We start from the raw sequence: 20,568 nt of genomic DNA, 5'->3' as shown, positions 1-20,568 counted from the left end.
TATCCTTGTTGTTATTTTTTCAATATTGAATAATAATGTATTTTGAAAAAGTCTTCGCATAAAGGTGTCGTGGTGTAGTTGGTTATCACGTCAGTCTAACACACTGAAGGTCTCCGGTTCGAGTCCGGGCGACGCCATTTTTATAACCTTTTTGCTTCTGTGGGATTCTCTTTTCCATCTTCTATGGAATTTTGTTTGCCTCGCCTAAAAATTTGAATCTTACTTCTCTAGGTGCTTTTTTTAAAACAATTTCTATTTTTTTTTCTTTTCATTCCTGAAATTATTTAAAAATATAGACATGATAAAAAAATATTAAAAATAATTATTAGCGCTAATCAAAGATAAATTTAAAAACTAAAAGATAGATGTAAATTAAAATATATGATGTGATGTGACTAAGAGTTTTAATTTTTTTATTTAATTATATGATAATAAAAATATCATAAGAATAGTAATAATTTAAATTTAATTGAAACAAAAATAATTTGCTAGTAAATTCCTCATTTTCTTGTTAATCTTTTTTTTTTATTTTATGTTTTTTATTTAATAAAATTTATAAGCAATAAAAAAAATATAAAAAATAAAACTAAATGATTTGAAAAAATAATAAAAAGTATCTTTCTAATGAAAACACATCTATCTTACTAACGTGCTTTATTTTATTTTATTTTTGCAATTTTTTTATTAAAATATTTATTATTCATACAACATTAATTTGCTATAGATTTTTCTTTGGAAAGAAGTCAAAACTGGATTGTCATCAATGCCATTTCCTTCTCTAAGAAAATGAACAAAGGAAACTGATCGAAGAAGCAACCTTTACACGTAGAAAAGATAGCGCTGAATAACTCATGATCATGCCGTTCATGCATGGTGATCAAATATACTGGTAAAATATAATTAATCACATATAACTCCATTATTAAGGGCTGTATATTTATAATTGAGAAATACATAGAGAAATGCAACTTTTATCAAGATTGCAATACAGACATGGATCCTGGATCCTGGATCCTGGATCCTGGCTCCTTCCTCCATTTTATTCTTTTATTCTAGGTACAGTCCACAGTTCCACAGCAATATTCCTTAACAATTATCACAAGAATATATCGCAGTTTTTGGATCTTAACCAATTACAGGGACTAGATAAACAATGCCATATTTATCAACCCAAACCCAAACCCTATCGCACCGAAAATCCTCGATGATTGATGATCCTTCTGGCACAATTATAGCTTCAACCAGAGAGTTTTCCTTCTCGATCGTTTCGACAGCGCACTTCCCGTCTACTCCAAGAAGCTCCGGCCATGAACTCTTACCTGCATGTACACAGGTTATATGTAAGTCAAAACAAACTATGGACATGACGTTTTCAATTACTGCTTAATTTCAGAGAGAAAGAATATCCATTACCTTGACAGATAGATGCCATTTCTTCTCCTTTTCACCTGTTAGTATTGTTTCCAGCTAGCTTGTTCTGATTTAGTTTTTTTGAGATTGAGGTGGGCATATTTATAGCGTAGCATTCATAATTGGTGGCCGTTGGTTGGTGATCATTGACTTTTACTCTAGCAGCCAGCCAATAAACTAATAATTAAGTTCGCAAGTTGATTGCTTTGGCAGAGATAAGGATAAAAAGGATGCACGCATGTTTTCGTATGAACATCTAGCTAGCTAGCTGCCCTCCCTTATACTAATATATTTTATGTTTGAAAGATTTTGTGCTCCGTGTATATCCAAAACCTTACGCGTAAATTCTCGATAAGGAATTTTACGGTTAGCTAATACGCAGGAGCTTATACGCAGGAGCGGAGGTAGGGTTACTTACGAGGGACGGCTAAATGATATGGAGTTAATTTTATCTTTATAATATATTTATTATTTTAATTTTGTTGGCATTTGTTTTTATTAAATATAAACATATAAAGTATATAAGAAATATTAATTAAAGTGAAGTATTATTTATATTTGATAAATTTTGAAATAAAATAAAAAATAAAAAAAAATAATTCTTACATATTTATTTTAATTGTGTTCGTCGTTCTTTTATAAAATAGATATCATCGATTATCATATCAATTGTGAATCTTTTAACAATTTCTTTTTCTATATTAATAATCAAATAATATTCAAGAAAATCATTCTCCATCCAATTACAAAGTCTTGTTTTAACAATCTTCATCGCTGAAAAAACTCGTTCAGTAATTATTGTTGAAATATGAAGAGTCAAAATAAGCTGAATCAACCTGTCAATGAGTGGATAAATTATTAATTTTTCTGTTTCAACCAATCCTTGACATAAATCAGCACCCAATGACATATTCTTTAACTTTGGATGATTGAGTGTATCAAGTTCATAATGTTGCAACTAAAATCTCAAATGAATTTTTTCTTTGTCAGAAAAATCTTCAGGATAGAATTTGTCAACAAGTAAGCATATATCTTCAACACTGAATAATTTATAACTATTTTTAAGATCTAAAGTTGTGCTCAACTTAAAAAGCTCGATCGTCTGCTCATCGAATCTATTATTTAGCTCTTACAATTATTGATTAATGATAACTGTAAATATATCAACTTGGTAGTGATGCTCAACTGTTACTGATTTTTTTTACAACAAGATCGTCCCACACTAGAAAAACAAGCATCCATATCAGGAACTTCAATGTCTTGATGCTTACAAAATGATGTCACTTCTTCTAAAAGAGTTTCTCAATCATCATTTCTTAACTTCTAAATTAAAGTCTTTATGGTAGTCACCAAATGCATAACATTTAAAATGTCTTGAGATTTTTGTTGCAAGGCTTAGTAAAGCACATCAATAATTCTCATAACATTCTTTATTACATGTAAGATGAATGCAAAATCAAATGACATTAGCAACTTAAATGAAAAAACCACATCACCACGTAAAGAATAAGTAGATCTATCTAAAGCAGTGTTTTCAAGAACCAAGCAAATTGCCCCATATATTTTTATCAAAATGCAAATTGATTTGACGTGCGAACTCCATCTACCATCTCTAGGTCGTTGCAAACCACCTACTTGATTGACTATTTTACCCGTTTCAATCTCACCAATATTGACTAAATGTTCAATTTTAGCTGCTTGAAAAACCGGTAATTCATCATTATGCTTGCAAGAAGCACTAACAATGTTAACAATAAAAATCAAATTCTGAAAGAAAGTGTGAACATCAGATATTTCTCTAGCCGCAGCAATAAGAGTCAATTATAATTGATGAGTTAAGCAATGTACATAATATGCATAAGGGCAATCATTAATGAATAAAGCTTGCAAATCATTCCACTCTCCACGCATATTACTAGCACCATCATAGCCTTGGCCCCTACTATTTTGAACATCGAGATTGTGATGAGATAAAACAAAAAAAAATCTCTTCCTTAAAAGTTAAAGCAGTTGTATCTTTGACATGAACTATATCCAAAAATCATTCTCATATAAATCCACTTCTATCAACAAACTTAATAACAAGGGCCATTTGCTCTCTTCTGGATTCATCTCGAGCTTCATCAACAATTAAACAAAATCTTGCATCACCAATCTCATGATAAATTAAAGACTAGACATTTCTGGCAAAGACATGTAAAATTTCTTTTGAATTTGATGTGAGGTATATTCAGTATTTTGTGGAGCATTACCCAAAATAAAAGCACATATTTGTTTATTGTATGATGCTAAAAGTTCCACCATTTCAAGAAATTACTTTGGTTTTTTTATTCTGGATGTTCACCATGCCCTCTAAAAGCATATGCATGAAATGTGAGCCAACGAACAATATCTATTAAAGTTATAATACGCAATTGATTATTTAGAATTTCTTGAGTAGTTTGCCTCTTAACTACCTTTTCAATATGACATGACTGATCTTTCAAATTTTCCAAGCACCTGGTAGCAAATCTATGAGCTGAATTTGGACATTTTCTTATATGATTCAAAAAAACACATCGTTCCTCATCATTAACTTTCTTCCAACAAATGAATCCTTTAACAGTAAATGTGTTTGATCCTGGCTTTCCAGATGGCTTACTTAGAAATATATAGAAATGAAAAAAAATATATAGTATTTTTCTCTAAATATTCAAGTCATGGATAACTTTTGAACCAATAAGACTAAAATCAACAAGGATTTTTTCATCAGTCAGCGAATATTTAGACATCAAAAGTTGATATGACCTCAAATTAAAGTATGCCCTTCGAATTTCATCTAGTTGATTAATCAGGTATTTCTAAATTTAAAGACGATTGCTTGGATCTCAAATTAAATGAGCAATATTGATTCTAGTAGGAGGTTGCTCACTAATCAATACAAGTTCTTCGTAAACTGAAGCACATTGGGGCTGCTCAACCATAATTTCAACATTACACATTAGAATTGGTTCACTAGGCTGTGAGTTATCAATATTTTTCCCTTTTTTTCTCAAAAAAAGAATAATTCTTCTTATTTTGTTCATGGTTCAACCTAAAATCAAAACATCATAAATTTTTATTGTTTTTTATTTTAAAACTGAAGACAAATGACGATGTGTTGAAGCAATAATCAGAACCAAAAATAAATTTCTACATGTAAACCACACTGACATATAAAAGCAAAATTAACATATTAAAAAAAACTGATATATAAAAGCAAATCTGACATAAAAAAATGGGATTATTGGTTCCTAAAGAAGAAAACCTACACTAAATCAAAGCTGGGTATGTACTATTCAAAGAACTCAATCTAGCTAGAAAGATTGTGTCTAATTGTCTATTGGACCTGGTGATAGTAAGGTACATGTGAGGAAAAAAAAATTGGTAATTTTGGTGGCTCTCTAAAAACAAAACATAAAAAAATCCAAGCATAATCGAAATAAACCCATAAAATATATCTAATTAATTAGAAAAAAATTTATTATAACAAGAATTCAAAAAAAAAATGGTAAAACTAGAAGATTTGGGGGAAATAGCGAAAAAGGCAGAATTATAAAAAAACCTCATCAAATTCTTAACAAACATCCCAAAACAAAACAAAAATAGATTTTAAGTTTGGGTCACCAATTAACTTGTTTTGATAAAAGATGAATTAATTTGTGGCTTTGCTTTCAGCCTTTCCGCTTCGTCATTCGTATTTTTATTTCTATTTTTTACCTTTTGTGTTAGGGCTCCAAAGATAGAGAAGACGACAAAGGTAATTGAATTGAAAAGGTTGTTTATGTTTTTTCTTTCCATGTGGAGGGCATTAAATAAAGAGTTTTAAAGTTAAAGGAAAGCAAATGTATGTTTAATTCTTGTATATAAAGAAATAGTAATTTATTATTAGAAGGCCTATCTATTTAAAATAAAAAATATTCCACCTTCCCACACTTAAGTATTAAGTAATAAAAAATTTGAAATGTTTTGCAAGGACCCAGGTCTCTGCTTGCCTCTCATTAATTTCGCCCATGCTTATATGAACATATATTTACCTTGTATAGAATCATAATCATGTGTATTATGTATACTATGCTTGCTATTATATTCAACTCTACATATATAAATACAGGAGGATAGTTGATATTTGTTGTTACAGCCTCCTATTATATTCAGAAACCTTAACTTGGTATCAGTGTTCTACTGTAACAACAACTTTTATGAATCCAGACCAATCTACGCTCTTTTCTTTTTCTATCATACTTGATAGCAGTAAGTTGATATTTAGATATAGAATAATGTTGGATTACTATTTTGGAAGGGATGAGAGGAAAATATGATAGAAAATGAGATGAAGATGTATTTGGTGGTAATGATGTATAAGATAAAATGATTGTTTTTTTATTATATTTGATTATGATAGATAAGACAAAATAAAATATAAAAAAATATTTTATCCTTGATGTAATTTATTTTATCATAATGTTAGAAATTTAAAATAGCTGTTAAATTTACTATTTTTTTTATTCATAACGATTAAATATATTTATTGGCTTAACAATTTTATTTTTTAATGATAGTTTAGCTATGATTTCTTTGTTTGAAATATGTGCAATAGAAGTGTCTGAAACAATTCTGAGCGATGATGTAAATTTACTTTTTGTTTACATTAATTATATTTAAATAAATTCAGTGCACAGTAAGGGATGAGATATTATACTGTTTTCAAGAAAGGGTGGCACAATAATTTATAATAAAATAAATACATAAAAAGGGCCCAACCGGGTTCGAACCGGTGACCTATTGATCTGCAGTCAATTGCTCTACCACTGAGCTATGGACCCCTGTGCTTATCATTTGAGATCAATATATATATAGACATATATATTTTATTGTGACGTCAACATTCATAGACTCATGCGAGTGTGACGTCGTTTACGCTAAAAGAAAATGCAAGAGAGCATAAAGAAGCAACAAGAAGGCCCTATCTCGGAACGCGATGTAAATTGTATTTTTTTATATTTTAAATATTTTTTTATATTTTTAAATTATTTTAATGTATTGATATTAAAAATAAATTTTTTTAAAAAAAAATATTTTAATACATTTCTAAACAAAAAGCACTTTGAATCGCCACCACTACTATAATTTTACACACACCTAAAGTGTGGTTTTGGTAAAGGGCAGCGTCAATAGTGTAATGTCAATTTAATCTTATGAAAAGACCATTTTAACTCTAAAAACTCTCATTTTCCTTACAATTATAGAGGGAAAAATCGTTAATGCATTGTTATAATTCACAACCCTTTGAGTCTTGCTTCATAGTAAAAGACTGGGTAGGCTTAGTTTTTTCTTATAATTTTAATTTTAATTATAGGGTAACCAACATGAAGCTAAAATAAGCCTTGCTATTAAAACAAAAGCTAAAAGAATTTTGTCTTTCAGTGTGCATACACTTAAATTTCACTTTAGATTTTCACAGTGAAATTAACATTTTATCATTAACCATTTAAGCCTTTGCATGCTTACAAGGGCAATATAGTATTTTTCATGGGATATATTTGCTATTACAAAATTGAATTGGAATAAAAAAGTCTTTTAACCTTCTATTTGCATAATGTAATGTCTAACATACCCTCAAAAGTTAAATTTACTTAATTGTTAGGGCAAGGGTATATTCAACTTTTTCTTCTTTAACTGTTAGGCTGACCATCATCTCTTTCGAAAGATAACATTGAGGTTCATTTATTAGGGTGGCTCGTGTAATTTATATTAAGATGGTTAGGTGACGGTTAGATTTTTTTTCTTCCTTTTCCCCTTGTAAAACATGTCAATCCAACCACAATTAAGAGTAGTCCTCCATTTTCTTTTTCTTTTTATTTTAATTATGATCTTCATTTTTTTGATTACTCTTTATTTGTTTTGGATCTTCTTTTTTTCAATTTCATCCCTTAAAATTTTGTTCTATTTGGTATTTATATCAAATTTAGTTCTTATTATTTTTATTGTTATTTTAAAAATATATATGTTTTCAACTTCATCCCTAATCATTTGATTTTTATATGAGAATTGACTTTTATTTTTTTAATTGCTATTTTTAATTTTGTTCCTTTCTTGAAATTGATTTTATTTTTGTAATTTTATCCTTGAATATTTGATTTGTTTAGAATTGAGCATCGTTTTTTTATATATATATATAGTGATCCAAGTCTTATGACCAAAGTCACAGATATGAAATTTTAACCCGGATTAATATCAAACTTTTTTATGTATTTTATTTTTTAATTTTATCATTCAACATTGAATTTATTAAAGATTAAACTTTTTCTTCTTTTTTTTTGCTTTCTATGATGATTTTTTGACCTTGTGGTCCGGACACACATTTCATGCTAGCTCAAACTGGATTGAGTTTTTACATCATTTTATTATTTTCTCCTTTTTTTATGTTAAATTTGCTCCTTGCTTCTTTTTATTTTTATTTTTTATTACAAGTTTTTAATGCCAACTTTGATTGGATCAAGCTTTTTAAAAAAAAAAAATTTATTTTCATCCTTTAAAATTGATGTCTTTAACTTAGTTATATATATATATATATATATATATATATATATATATATATATATATCAACTCGGCTGCAGCAAAGACGGGACACCCATCTAGTTTTATTCACTAAAATTGGTTGATAAGTTCTAGTAGCCCACTAATCAGGCCTGTTGTAACTAGCAATGATTCTCGGTGCAAACTTTTATTTTCTTGAAATTATTCAGTTCCAATCATTTCCATGTTTTTGCGATCAATTAATGTGCCACTTTGATTTGTTTTTTGTTTGAATTTTTCACAGCAATCATGTTGCAGAGAATCGATATTCAGATATGAGAAATGGGCTAGCAACATTCTCTGCTTGAAAGATTTTTATACGCGTTATTTTCCATTTATAATCTACTGTTTCTCATGACCTTGAATCATAACACTGTTCTGAAAAATTGATAATTAAATTGATTTCCAAATGGCGTTTTTTCATTTGTTGTTGGTGTATGAAACCAAGGGATAGAAATTTGAAATTTCTCACCCGGGGGGCCGTCAACAAGTAGAATAGATAGAGGTAGCAGATAATTTTTCATGGAAGTATATTTTCTCAGAATCTTCCTCTTTGGAAGGTAAGAAAGAGGATGCTTATATGATTCAGCCGTCAACAAGTGCATTTTATGATCAGGGAACCAGTGTTTTCAGTACAAACAACAACAGCGATGCCAGAATACTTACAAGTTTGAACTTATCAGGATGCTGGTGCCGCCACCAGGAGAAAAGAATCTTGTATAAAATAATTTCGAAACAATCAGTTGCAAGTATAAGGGAAAAGAAATTATTATAGAAGAAAGGCAGATTAGCTTTTCGTTAGCACGTCCATGTATAAAATGAACTATCCACACCAACGCTTCAATGACAATGCCAAGACTGGAAATAGAACAGGGTTGTAAGAACAAATCTAAGAAAGAGTCAAACATCCATTCGCAGAGTTGTAGAAACAAATCCTGGTTTCACTACCATCATATGATGATACACCATAGATTGCAAACATAGCTATAAGGAAACACACATCCCATAAGTTCATTACATGACGGATCATAGAAATAGAACCAGAATCACCAGATCGGTTCTAGAAGAGGACTGAAGGGTAAAACTCAAACAAACAAACCAATCTCATAATTCAGTCGGGTTCATTGCCACAAGCCATAAGCATTTCGCTCAGATGTAGAGTGCATCAAACTCCACCGCGAAATTGGGAGACTTGTATTTAGCTGGCACGGCTTCTAATGACATCGAGACCCATTTCAGTTGGATCGGTTGCCTGCAACTCTACCTGAATGCCATCTAGTTCTCTCTTGAACCTGTCCTTAGAACTAGCATAAATCATCTTGCTTCTCACCCTTGATGTGTCGGGAGACCTTTGTAAACCACAAAGAAAATTATGAGCGTCAGTTAAAAGTGAGAGCCCAAAAACAATAAAAGCACGAGCGCACACAAATATAAATAATGTTAGATTTCATTACCATGCAATGAAGAAAATTCTGCTCTTCTGGACATTCTCTGCAGTCACAAAATCAAAATCATAAACAGCAAAGCGACACTCATCGGCAGGGAGGCTTGCGGTAAAATCTTCATAACTTTGGGCAGGCTCACCAAGCTTTTCCACAATAACCTGCTTTTGCTTTTCCTCAATCTTATAAACTATGAAGCGGTAAGTTCTTTTAGCCTTCAGCTCCAAAAATTTCAGCTTGCAGTCATCATGCACTGCCATACCAGATGCTGCGTTGGCCTGTACACAGAGAGAGATACACAACACACGGTGAGATGGGGAAACAAAGAATGAAAGTGCTCACTCAGGTGAGCGATTCCTGAACGTTCCTGAAAAGCAAAGACCCTCTATTATCATCTCTTTGATCTTTCTTTATTAACACAGTCGGCGAGATCGATACCACACAAGCTTCTAAATTTACAGAACTAATTAATTAATTAATGTACCATGACTTAATAATATTCAAAGTTATGACATTAGTCTATCAAATCTTGCAAATACTGATAAAGGGACCACATTGATTGCAAAAAGATTTCAAATTTTGGAGTTTTAGTACATTAGTAATGAGCCGAACCATACCCTAATCCTCACATCTCACAGCAAACAAAAAACAATTTACAAATCAAGATGAGACAAAAATCAGCAACTATTTATTTATGAATTCAACATCACGTTTACTTACAGAAAATACACGAGACACGATGGGTCAAAATTAAGAGCATCAACTAGTACGAAGTATCATAAGATCTATCATTTTCAACCATGTAGTAGTAGTGGAAGCCCAACGACAAAAGAAATTAAAGATAAACTCTCAGATCTAAAGCATCATCGGTCGTCAGTCGTCACTTAAAAACAGACAAGGAATAATAGAGATCAAAACATGTAAAATACTAAAAAAATACACTCACCATGATTTTCCTTCTTATAGGGATCAGAGGCAAAAATAACAAGGCAAGGAAAACACCAGATTCACAGAGACAGAGACACGGTTTTTAGGGTTTTGCTTTCTTCGATTCAACACAGGCTTTTACTTTTTGAGAGATAATGGAGGTTCTCCCCTGTGTCTCTCTCCCTCTTGCTGGTTTCTTTTTCTTTATTTCTCAGTTAATGGAATTCAGAATTTAAAAGTTTGTTAAATTATAATTTGGTCCTTATATTTTTAATACATAAACAATGTAGTTCCTATATTCTTACAAATAATTAACTACTCCCTATACCTTTTTTCTTATAACTTGGTGCCGTTGTTTATTTTCATCGGTGAAATGTAGAGGGGGCACTGATCTTTCTGTTATTTTTTCTTCATGGTTATTAAGTAATTATTTTTGAAACTAGACAAATTAAATTATTTGTTTTAGAAACATATAGGGACTAAATTATAATTTACTCATTTTACGTCTTACTAATAGCTTTGGGAGTTAATATAACTTAGTCCCCATACTAGAACTAATTAATTTGTATAGCATCAGAATTCAGAAATAATACAATAGTTATTTGATCGGTATATAATTAGATTGAGAATATAAGGATGAAATCTAAAATCTATAAAAATATGAGGATCAATCAATCATTGTTGACAATATTAAGGGACTAAGCTATAATTAAGTAATAACTTTGGGATATTTCTGGTGGCTCCATTAATTTATATTCTTCTGATGCAAGTAAATCAATAACATGATGATGCTCCAGCGCCACAACAAGGATAAAGTATGCATAACCAATGATAATCAGACACTTGTTATTTTTTTTATTTGGAATTGAAGTAAAATACTTTTATTTAAAAATATATTAAAATAATATTTTTTTATTTTTTAAAATTAATTTTTAATATTAATCTATCAAAATAATTTAAAATTTAAAAATTATTTTTTAATATATAGTCAGCCGCACTACCAAATTTTATCTACCCTTTTAACTAAGATATCATTTATTTTTGTATTTCAAAAATATTTTTAAAAAAAATATTTTTTTCTTCATTTTAAATTAAAATTTTTTATGTTTTTAAATTGTTTTAACATTCTAATATTAAAAAAAATAAAAAAAATTAAAATATATATTAATTTAATATATTTTTACATAAAAAAATACTTTAATAAACCATGCTACTACCAATCGAGCAGTCCAGTTACATTGCTTTCTTGGTCTGACCAGAAAGTCTTTTAAGAAGAGAGCTCTGATTAGAGTTGGGCCAGCCATCAATTTTCTTTAATACTTTTTTTTTCATGTGAACTTGGATATAGCAAAAAATATATAAAAAAAAAAAAATGCTTTTTTAGACATTAAGAGTATTTTCAAATCAGTTTATATATAATTAAGATTTTTTAAAAAATTATCTGAAATGTAATCCTATATTGATTTTGATTTGATGTATTTAAAAAAATTTAATAATTTTTTGAAATGTTGACCCAAGCCTTAATGTAGAAAATTAAAGAATAAACAAACTTCCTTGATCATTAATTAAATTTCATGAATCTATAACCCATATGTTTAACACAAACAATTTCAGAGACTGCATAGAAATAGGTCGAGGTAATGCTAGGGAAAGGGATGCTAGTTCATTGCAGAGCTACTTTGATTAATAAATTGATTTCCAGTTAGTATTATATTTTACGGTGGATGTTAATTTTTTTAAAACTCTCGTTTACTCTTCATTTTATAATAATTTTTCAGAAATAATTACTCCCTCCATTTCATTATCATTGTCAACTATTTTTGCAGAAAAACCACAATTTAAAAAAACACAAATTATTCATTAATTGATATTGACTTTGAACCAGTATCTAGAAACACTTATTAAATTTCTTTTAATGCACAAGATTGATGTGGAGAGTGTATTTTTAAGATCAGCTATAGAGGGATCAAGGTTTTTTTTTTAAATAAAAAAAAAAAGAGCTCTGATTCTAGTAGGTTATTCCTTTTCTACCTCTATATTGCTAATTCTTGTATTATATATTTAAAAAGGACAGAAGTTTGGTATCTATAAAACTTAAAACTTTCAAAATGACTAAATAAAATATAACTACTAAAATTGGGAAAGGCCAATTGGGTAGGATTAAAGAAAAGCAGGACTTCTGATGCAAACATGAGAAAGTGTCAAAGCATCCATTTTCGAAATGTATAAAACAAATCCAGGTTTTATCTACCATCAGATGATGATACACCAGAGATTGTAAGCACAGCTATAAAGATACACATCGCAGAGGTTCATTACAAGATCGATCATAAAAGCATAATAAAAAAAAAAATTTGGTTTGGTTCCAGAAGAGGACTATAAGATAAAACTCAAACAAACAAACCAGTATCATAATCCAGTCAGGTTCACCGCCACAAGCTATGAACATCCCGCTTATACGTAGAGTGCATAGAACCCTCCACCGCGAAAATGGGAGACTTGTATTTAGCTGGCACGGCTTTTAATGACATCGAGACCCATTTCAGTTGGATCGGTTGCCTGCAACTCTACCTGAATACCATCTAGTTCTCTCTTGAACCTGTCCTTAGAACTAGCATAAATCATCTTGCTTCTCACCCTTGATGTGTCGGGACACCTTTGTAAACCACACAGAAAATTATGAGCGTCAGTTAAAAGTGAGAGCCCAAAAACAATAAACGCACATGTGTGTGTGTGCGCGCATATAAACAATGTTAGATTTCACTACCATGCAATGAAGAAGATTCTGCTCTTTTGGACATTCTCTTCAGTCACAAAATCAAAATCATAAACAGCATAGCGGCACTCATCAGCAGGGAGGCTTGCAGTAAAATCTTCATAGCTTTGGGCAGGCTCGCCAAGCTTTTCCACAATAACCTGCTTTTGCTCTTCTTCGATCTTGTAAACTATGAAGCGGTAAGTTCTTTTAGCCTTGAGCTCCAAAAACTTCAGCTTGCAGTCATCATGCACTGCCATACCAGATGCTGCATTGGCCTGTACATTGAAAGAGATATAATATATGGTAAGACGGAGAAGCAATGAAACCACTCATGACAAGTTTTAACAAGAACCTCTCTTATTATATGATTGATCCATACTTTATTAACATGATAAGCCTTAGGGGTGGAGAAACAACATAAACAGCAGAGCTTCAACATTTATGGTATTAATTAATGCACAATGGATCACAAATTGCTACACATAATATCCAAAGTTGTGACATCGGTCATCAAAGTTTTTAAGAGAATAGAAAAGAAAGAAGTTGCAGACTGGAAGTCTTGAACATTCAAGAAGATTGAAAGATAACAGCACCACATTGACCAGGATTTTTAAAAGTTATGAACACCCTGGATCGACCTTTTTTGAAAAGCCCACATTTTCTCCCTACCAACACATTACGGATTCAGTAATGGACCATGCATCTTCTCACAGCCATTCCACTCCCATAATTGACTGGAACAAACATCCTATCCTATAAGGCAAAGTAGAAGGCATTCAGACGATAAGGATAAAATCACTGAAGGCATTAGGTTTCTAAGAAAGCTGAACACTTGAACTCTGTTTGTTATTACGTAGTAGAGAATAGAAAAAAGAAGCGAAGTGGCAGCACACAGGATTTTGTGGCAATTCGTAACCTACTAGTTGATGTTTGACAAGACTAAGTAAAAAAACAAAGCCACTTCGTAAAAAACAAACACTTAACCGAGGCGTTTGCCAAAGGGAAAAATAGATTTTTTTTTATTTTTATTTTACATAAAAAAAGACAGATGAATATAGCTAAGTGAAGCTCTAGTAATATTAGCAAAATGTTAATAATAAATTAAGATTAAAAAAAATAAGGGATCAAAATCAGCCATTTTAGACTACAATTGTCAGATAAGGATTCCATGAAGTAAAAAAAAAAGAGTCCCAGATAAAGATGGTATCATGTCTGAATCGTCATCTTGTAACCAACCTAAGATATAAAGCAGAATAAGCCCAATAACCTAATCCAACTTGTTTTCGCCATGTTAATGGTTTTTCCAGTTTCCAATCCATGTACGTACTATTTTCCACTCGATCGCACGCTAACAAGAATTTTGCAGGATCGCGGGCTATAATTCCTCATTCCTTGTTGGTAAGCAAACACAGGATGGAATTTGATGCAAATAGCACTCGGCATATATAGATCAAATTAAAAAAACAAATCAAGATCAATGGATCAGACATTAAAAAAAAATATCAAGTCTCCAAACCAGAAGATATTAAGTCGAAAGATCTGAGAATCAAAATAAAGTAAGGCAAAATCAGATCTATAAAATTTAACTTGATCGCCTGTAGTTGCAAATCATAGATCAAAACCAAGAATTTGTTCGATGCAATAAAGTAAAGAGTGAGAAAGAAGAGACTGACCATGGTTATAGGAGGAATGGAGGTGGTCTACGAATGAGTTGGATAAATATCGGACCCGGTAATATAGAGAGATATTTATAGAGGGAGAGAGAGAGAGAGGGGACGGAGTTGGGGTTTGCTCAAATTGTGAGCTAAATAGAAAACAGGGTGGCGTGCTACTATTTTTTTTCCCCGATAAGAATTCAAAATAGGTAAGCGGTAGCGTTGTTTTTCAAATATATTTATTTTAAAATATATTTAAATAATATTTTTTAAAACTTATTTTTAATATTAATATATTCTAAAGATAAAAATAAAAAATAAAATTTTTAAAATCTCCTATTAAAACACCCCGTAATTAATCATCATGATTGTGCTCAAGCATGACAACAGGACATCGTACCGACATCCAATTATTATTATTATTATACACATGATGTCTTGTAAAAATGCTATTTTACGAAAAGAAAGTTATTATGTAAATTAAACCAATAAATACATTAAAAATTAATAGATAGATAGATAATTAAAAATATATATATAATTTTCTTTTTCCGTCTTCATCTCTGCGTGCATTTTCCTATGCTACCAATATCTATCAAATTATTCCGTGTTGATGCATGCAGGCTTTCTTATATGACACAAAAGAAGCTGTTTAACACGATGTCGGTGTAATTTTGAGATGTATGATTTAATGGGTAGGTTTTGAGTTTTATTTTTAAAAATTATTAATTTAAATTTTATAAATTTTAGGATCACTAAAAGCTTATATAGTCATTAACTTCAACACTCATGGTATTTGTAGGATTAATTGAGGTACACGCAAACTAATCCGGATACCCTTGTTAATTTAAAAAAAAAACTCTTGTAATTTTCTATATCTTTATGGAAATTTTATAGCTTGCTAAATATGTTTTTAGCAGGGAAAATTATATTTGATCGAGTCTATGGTGAATCCAAGGCCTACGGCTTTGTACGGTCCTCTTATGAAGCTGCAGCCAGGATGGGTTTGAAAGAAATGGATGGTCTGGCATGATCCCTTTAATTATCATGTTTAATAACTATTATCCTGCTTGTTTAATGTTTTGTTCCATGGTCTATTCCGGTAGCTGGATGACAGAAATATCTGTGTACATTATGCACATAAGGGGTGACGAGGAGGCGCGTGTGTTGCGTCTGATCCATTACAGAGTGCGAATTTAATATGTTTGGTTAGAGCGGTGCTGGTGTCTGTTTAGAATCAGTGGGCTTGTTCAAGCAACATTTCTGCCATGAAAACCCAATCATCATGTGTTCTTTTACTTTTTAACTACTTTACTGCATGTCAAGATAACAAACACTTGTTCTTGATCATCTTCCAGAACTAAAAACAATATGATTTCGCGACAGCATTTAACTATTACAGGTTAGATGCGGACTGTCGACCAAGGTTTTCCTCCCTTGAAATGGTTCCTCAAACATGTCATTAAGAAAGAAAGAAACGTTTGTGTTACTTCTATATGTCTCTCATTCTTTCTTTCTTACCCAGTTTTGTATTGTTTGAAGTTCTGGTCAGATGGGACTCGGTTTCTTTGCGTGGAAAACCAGCACGCTACTAAGAGCAGTGCTGGTGGTGGTTCCCTCTCCTATTTGAACGTTGTTTGCCTGAAGAAAGCAGGCTGACAAGTACTCTAAACACTGCAAGCCTTGCCCTAAGTCATCAGTTCTGGTATACTGCATGTTAAAAAAATAACAGGTAAAAGAATGGATGAGAATTGGAACAGTATGTGTTGGTGACTCTATCCATTTCCCTTTACCAGAAACCTGATGTGGCGGGTCTTAACAAATGGATGGATTCAGACTTGAAATGCCCAGCAGCTTCTCCTTCTAGGATTGGCAGAATCCTAAATGATTTGGCTCGATTCATGAACTGGATATATTGCCTTCCGCTTCTCTGCAGCTTCTCACGCAATCTAACTCTTCTTTCTTTAACATCTACTACCTTTCCCGTAATCTGTTCTCAAAATTTCCATTATATTGGTAAAGCCATTAGACCCCTCGGTACCTCAATTGCTGGCTACTTCATAACCTAAAAGCTCCAAAATGCAAACACTCAGAATCGGCCTTCTTTAAACTCGAGATTCCAAAACCTCCCACTAATTGCACAGTACCCAAACATCTAGACGGCTCTCAACTATCTGAGGGATTTCCCTTGACTGTACCCGCAATGACAATGACAACGCTGGTAACCATACTCGTGACAGAAACCGGAAGAGACGGCTGCAGGCACTGTAATAATTATGAGTTTAAATGTGTAGCAAGTTTTGCTATCATCTTGTTGGGAGGAAAAAATTATTTGGGTACCAAAGAAAGACAAGAAAACAAAGTTTAAAAAAAAATGATGCAAAAGGAGAAAGATCTTGAGGCAAAACATAGAGTGTAAAACGGATACACAGTCGACCAAACAAGGCATCTTGGCTGGGGCAAAGGAAACACTCGAAATGCAAGAAACGCAGGGTGTGACAGTAACCGCTTCTCAAGCCGGGAAAGGGTTCGAATCTTGTAATCTGTGGTGAATGTTAAAATCTATCAAATTGGTCCTCTAATAATGCACTCCATTACACAGCCTGTGAGGTAGCATATTATCACAGTTCTCAGCCTCTGCCCACTGAAATAAACAGTTCTCTTCGTTTGGTAACATTTCATTGTTGATAAATGCAGAATTGGCTTGCACCAGATGAAGATGAAGAGCGGTGCCATCTCCGAGGGCCCTCACCTTTTGAGATTCTGTTAACTGGAATCCACTCGATTTCGTTTTATTGGTAATACTGAGCAAACTTTACAACAATGTAACTTCTCCTTTTACAATCATGAAGTCAAGTTGCTCGTTCAGGCAAAAGCATGAATACAATCAAGTGCTTAGGCAAAGTATAAAATCAAATGCATTAACTTTCTCCTTTTACAAATTCTCCTCTCTGCAAGAGTCCTAATTTGTCTTACCAATACGCTTGTAGCAACATTTGGTCATGCTCACCCTTTTGGTTTCCTAATTGGGGAAATAAAAGAGAATCGTACTCGATCATCACTCGGTATTTTTTGCCACTTCAACAAAGATCAGCCTTCCATTAACAATCTGTATGCCAAAACAGAAAAAAAAAGGAATTACAGATGACAAACTACCAAAATTGCAGGAATGAAAAATCAGGTAAACAAGTGTTGTCAATGCTTTAAGTCACATATTTCACAAGAGCAATGACCATTTCAACTTAATCATGCATAAAAAGCAGTAATATAATAAGTTTGACAGAATAAGGTTGGTGCTGATGTTTCAATTTTTTGTATGCAACCTGAGGAAAATTAAAGTGGACTTGGATCCAAGAACTGAAAGATGTCTGAGAGAGACAGAGGGAACACTTAAGCTTCCATCATTTCAGTTTCCAGAAATCAAACAATAAGTTCAAACAAGAAATCAGAGGATGAAACACCACACTGTGAAAAAGATAACAAAAATATATAAACGCGTGAAAGATGAAAAGGGCAACAAGTTAATTTGATAACCATTACGAAACAAAATTTTCCTAATAACTAAGCAGGAATGAGATAGATGTCAAAATGAGAAGAAATGACAAGGTAAAAAAGAAGCCGCACGGATAACAATCACAATAAAAAATATTCGATTATTCTGTGGAAAATGGGCATGATTTGAGAATTTCCAATTTAAAAATAGGTTTTTAGTGCAGGTGAAAGATCCCGGTTTGGACCAATCTATTAACTAATCTAACCGGCAAAAACTACATCGCACATTCTTGTTACAGGTGAAATTTAATTTGGCAAAGAAAGAAATGAGCCTACATTTGAAAAATTGCCATAAACAAGAGAGTAATATGCCAGAGCTAGACCAAATATTGACTATTGCCCAGAAAATGGAAGAAGGTCCTTACATTACAGTGGTCAAGATTGAAACCATTTTAATGGATCTTGATGTATCTTTTGCTGCTAAATTATCTACAGTAATAGCGGCCTACTTAATCAGTTTCCCAAACATAATAGTCTCTTCTTCTATATGTATGCATGTGTATCCATATTACAGGCTTCACAAGAATTATCATCTAAGATGCTTAAACAATGCAATATTTGCTTTATAGAAAAGACCTAAAGCGTCTAAAATAAAGGCTTTCTTAGAGGACCAAGACCCATCTCCATTTTAGCGGGCCTGCAACCTCACCACCATAAATGAGCAGAGGAGGAGGAAAATTATCCTAGAACCAAATAGCTCTGACAAAATCTACAGTCTTTTCTCCGTTGCCTAATTTCCAATAACTGATATGCAACCACTTCAACCTAGCAAGTAGACTGCAGGTAGGTAATATATTTCAATGAAGACTTTCATTACATAACATTCACTAATGTTAAGGCATCAACTGTAGAAAACGAAGGAAATACACCTTGAAAACAGAGAACTGAGGAAGCATAGGCTTATTCCACTATGAAAAGCTTAAAACAAGAGTGGAAGTTCTTGCATCCAACTTGGATACAAAAAAGTAAAGTGAAAAACTGGAGAGCCTATCCATTGCTGGAGAAACCCAATTTCCTTTATCCAATATCGAATAAACTACTACCAGTTAAACATTAAAAAAAAATGGAGAAGAATTTCCTTTATCCAATATCTAATAAACTACTATTAGTTAAACATAAAAAAAAATGGAGAAGAAAGAAAGAAATACCCTGCCATTCATGGCCTCCAATGCCTTGTGCGCATCAGTCTCTGACTCGAACCGTAACAAAACCAAACCCTTTTGGCTTTTGAGTTGTTGGGTATACAACTAGTGAACTAGCCTAGCTGCACAAACAATCAAATTTGTTTTAGAACAAGAAAAAACATGAAGAATGAGTAAACGATTTCAGGTGCTGTCTTAGCAAGGAAAATCTCTTGCCTTCTTTAACAACACCAAAGGGTGAAAACAAACTTTTGAACTCATGATTTGTTGTGTACGATGATAATCAACTGACAAAAAGCTGGAAGCCCATTCATTTTGCAATCTTCTTCTTCAGAGTCCAGACAAAGTGAAACTGCTGCGGCGGCAGCGGGGAACCAGCAAACGGCGTTCCTTCAGTACAGGCCAGTAATTGAACAGTAGACGACATGTAGCTTAAAAAGAAGTGGATTATTATTTGATTCGTGATTTTAATAAATAAAAAAATAGGTAACCATTTGTATTTGTAATCAAATTTTTCCAAGCTTACCTACTATAAATAGATAAAAATAGATTTTAAAAAAAATAAAAAATAAAAAGAGCTTTACTTGAGGAATTTGCTCATGCTTTTCAAATAAAGATTACTTATGGAAGTAATTTAAGATGTAAAACATTCTTATACTTGATAAGTTTGAATTCTCATAAATCTCGACTGTCTCAGGACATTATCACAAAGACAAACCTAGAATTGTGATTTTCCTTTCAAATTAAAGGAATTTGAGATGTCAATGTATTTAATTTTTTTTATATAATATTAAAAAATTAATTTAAAACCAGAAAAAAAATATTATTTGAGTTCTTTTTGTTTTTTTCAACTTGGCAAATTTAGCGATCAGATTTGTTTATTGGCAGATACCTCCTTTGATGTCCTCCGAATATTGCATAAACAATCTCCATCCAGTCAACCCTGCTTTCTTCATAATTTAGTAACTTATCCTTGCACGCATAGAATTCATTTTAGAATTGGCATTGCTCTTAATACTATCAACAGACCTGTACAGTGGACACCATATTTACCATAAATGAGGTGCGTGTCCGTGGAAATCAC

The 20,568-nt window shown here is 32.0% G+C and overlaps 2 protein-coding genes, 2 long non-coding RNA genes and 2 other non-coding genes across 6 annotated transcripts; 1 reads left to right on the top strand and 5 right to left on the bottom strand.

Annotated features, from left to right (window-relative positions):
- The first annotated feature begins 63 nt into the window (after positions 1-63).
- TRNAV-AAC (transfer RNA valine (anticodon AAC)) lies at positions 64-137 on the top strand. Its single transcript has one exon. It is a non-coding gene; the product is annotated as a tRNA-Val (tRNA).
- Positions 138-900: 763 nt separating this feature from the next.
- Positions 901-1,581, bottom strand: LOC133680603 (uncharacterized). The gene is made up of 2 exons (XR_009836345.1): positions 1,414-1,581; positions 901-1,319 (listed from the first exon to the last, which is right to left on the bottom strand). It is a non-coding gene; the product is annotated as an uncharacterized LOC133680603 (long non-coding RNA).
- Positions 1,582-6,182: 4,601 nt separating this feature from the next.
- TRNAC-GCA (transfer RNA cysteine (anticodon GCA)) lies at positions 6,183-6,254 on the bottom strand. Its single transcript has one exon. It is a non-coding gene; the product is annotated as a tRNA-Cys (tRNA).
- Positions 6,255-8,898: 2,644 nt separating this feature from the next.
- Positions 8,899-10,592, bottom strand: LOC133680458 (actin-depolymerizing factor 2-like). The gene is made up of 3 exons (XM_062103420.1): positions 10,397-10,592; positions 9,463-9,728; positions 8,899-9,357 (listed from the first exon to the last, which is right to left on the bottom strand). The coding sequence occupies exons 1-3, from the start codon at positions 10,397-10,399 to the stop codon at positions 9,207-9,209; spliced, it is 420 nt and encodes a 139-aa protein (XP_061959404.1). The 5' UTR covers positions 10,400-10,592; the 3' UTR covers positions 8,899-9,206.
- A 1,976-nt stretch (positions 10,593-12,568) lies between these two features.
- LOC133679102 (actin-depolymerizing factor 2-like) lies at positions 12,569-14,964 on the bottom strand. The gene is made up of 3 exons (XM_062101614.1): positions 14,809-14,964; positions 13,145-13,410; positions 12,569-13,033 (listed from the first exon to the last, which is right to left on the bottom strand). Exons 1-3 carry the CDS (start codon positions 14,809-14,811, stop codon positions 12,883-12,885), a joined length of 420 nt encoding a protein of 139 aa, XP_061957598.1. The 5' UTR covers positions 14,812-14,964; the 3' UTR covers positions 12,569-12,882.
- A 2,587-nt stretch (positions 14,965-17,551) lies between these two features.
- LOC133679216 (uncharacterized) lies at positions 17,552-19,608 on the bottom strand. Its single transcript, XR_009836132.1, has 2 exons — positions 19,491-19,608; positions 17,552-17,899 (listed from the first exon to the last, which is right to left on the bottom strand). It is a non-coding gene; the product is annotated as an uncharacterized LOC133679216 (long non-coding RNA).
- Positions 19,609-20,568: the final 960 nt, after the last annotated feature.

Source organism: Populus nigra, chromosome 19 (assembly GCF_951802175.1).
Source record: "Populus nigra chromosome 19, ddPopNigr1.1, whole genome shotgun sequence".
NCBI lineage: Eukaryota > Viridiplantae > Streptophyta > Magnoliopsida > Malpighiales > Salicaceae > Populus > Populus nigra.
The sequence above is the reverse complement of the archived record's forward strand: the minus strand, read 5'-3'. Positions and strand labels throughout refer to the sequence as shown.

Bases quoted from the DNA above. Each gene is read 5' to 3' on its own strand.
- LOC133679102 (XM_062101614.1), bottom strand. The intron at 13,034-13,144 runs GTAGTGAAATCT...TGGTTTACAAAG, and splicing joins AGAATCTTCTTCATTGCATG to GTGTCCCGACACATCAAGGG.
- LOC133680458 (XM_062103420.1), bottom strand. The intron at 9,358-9,462 runs GTAATGAAATCT...TGGTTTACAAAG, and splicing joins AGAATTTTCTTCATTGCATG to GTCTCCCGACACATCAAGGG.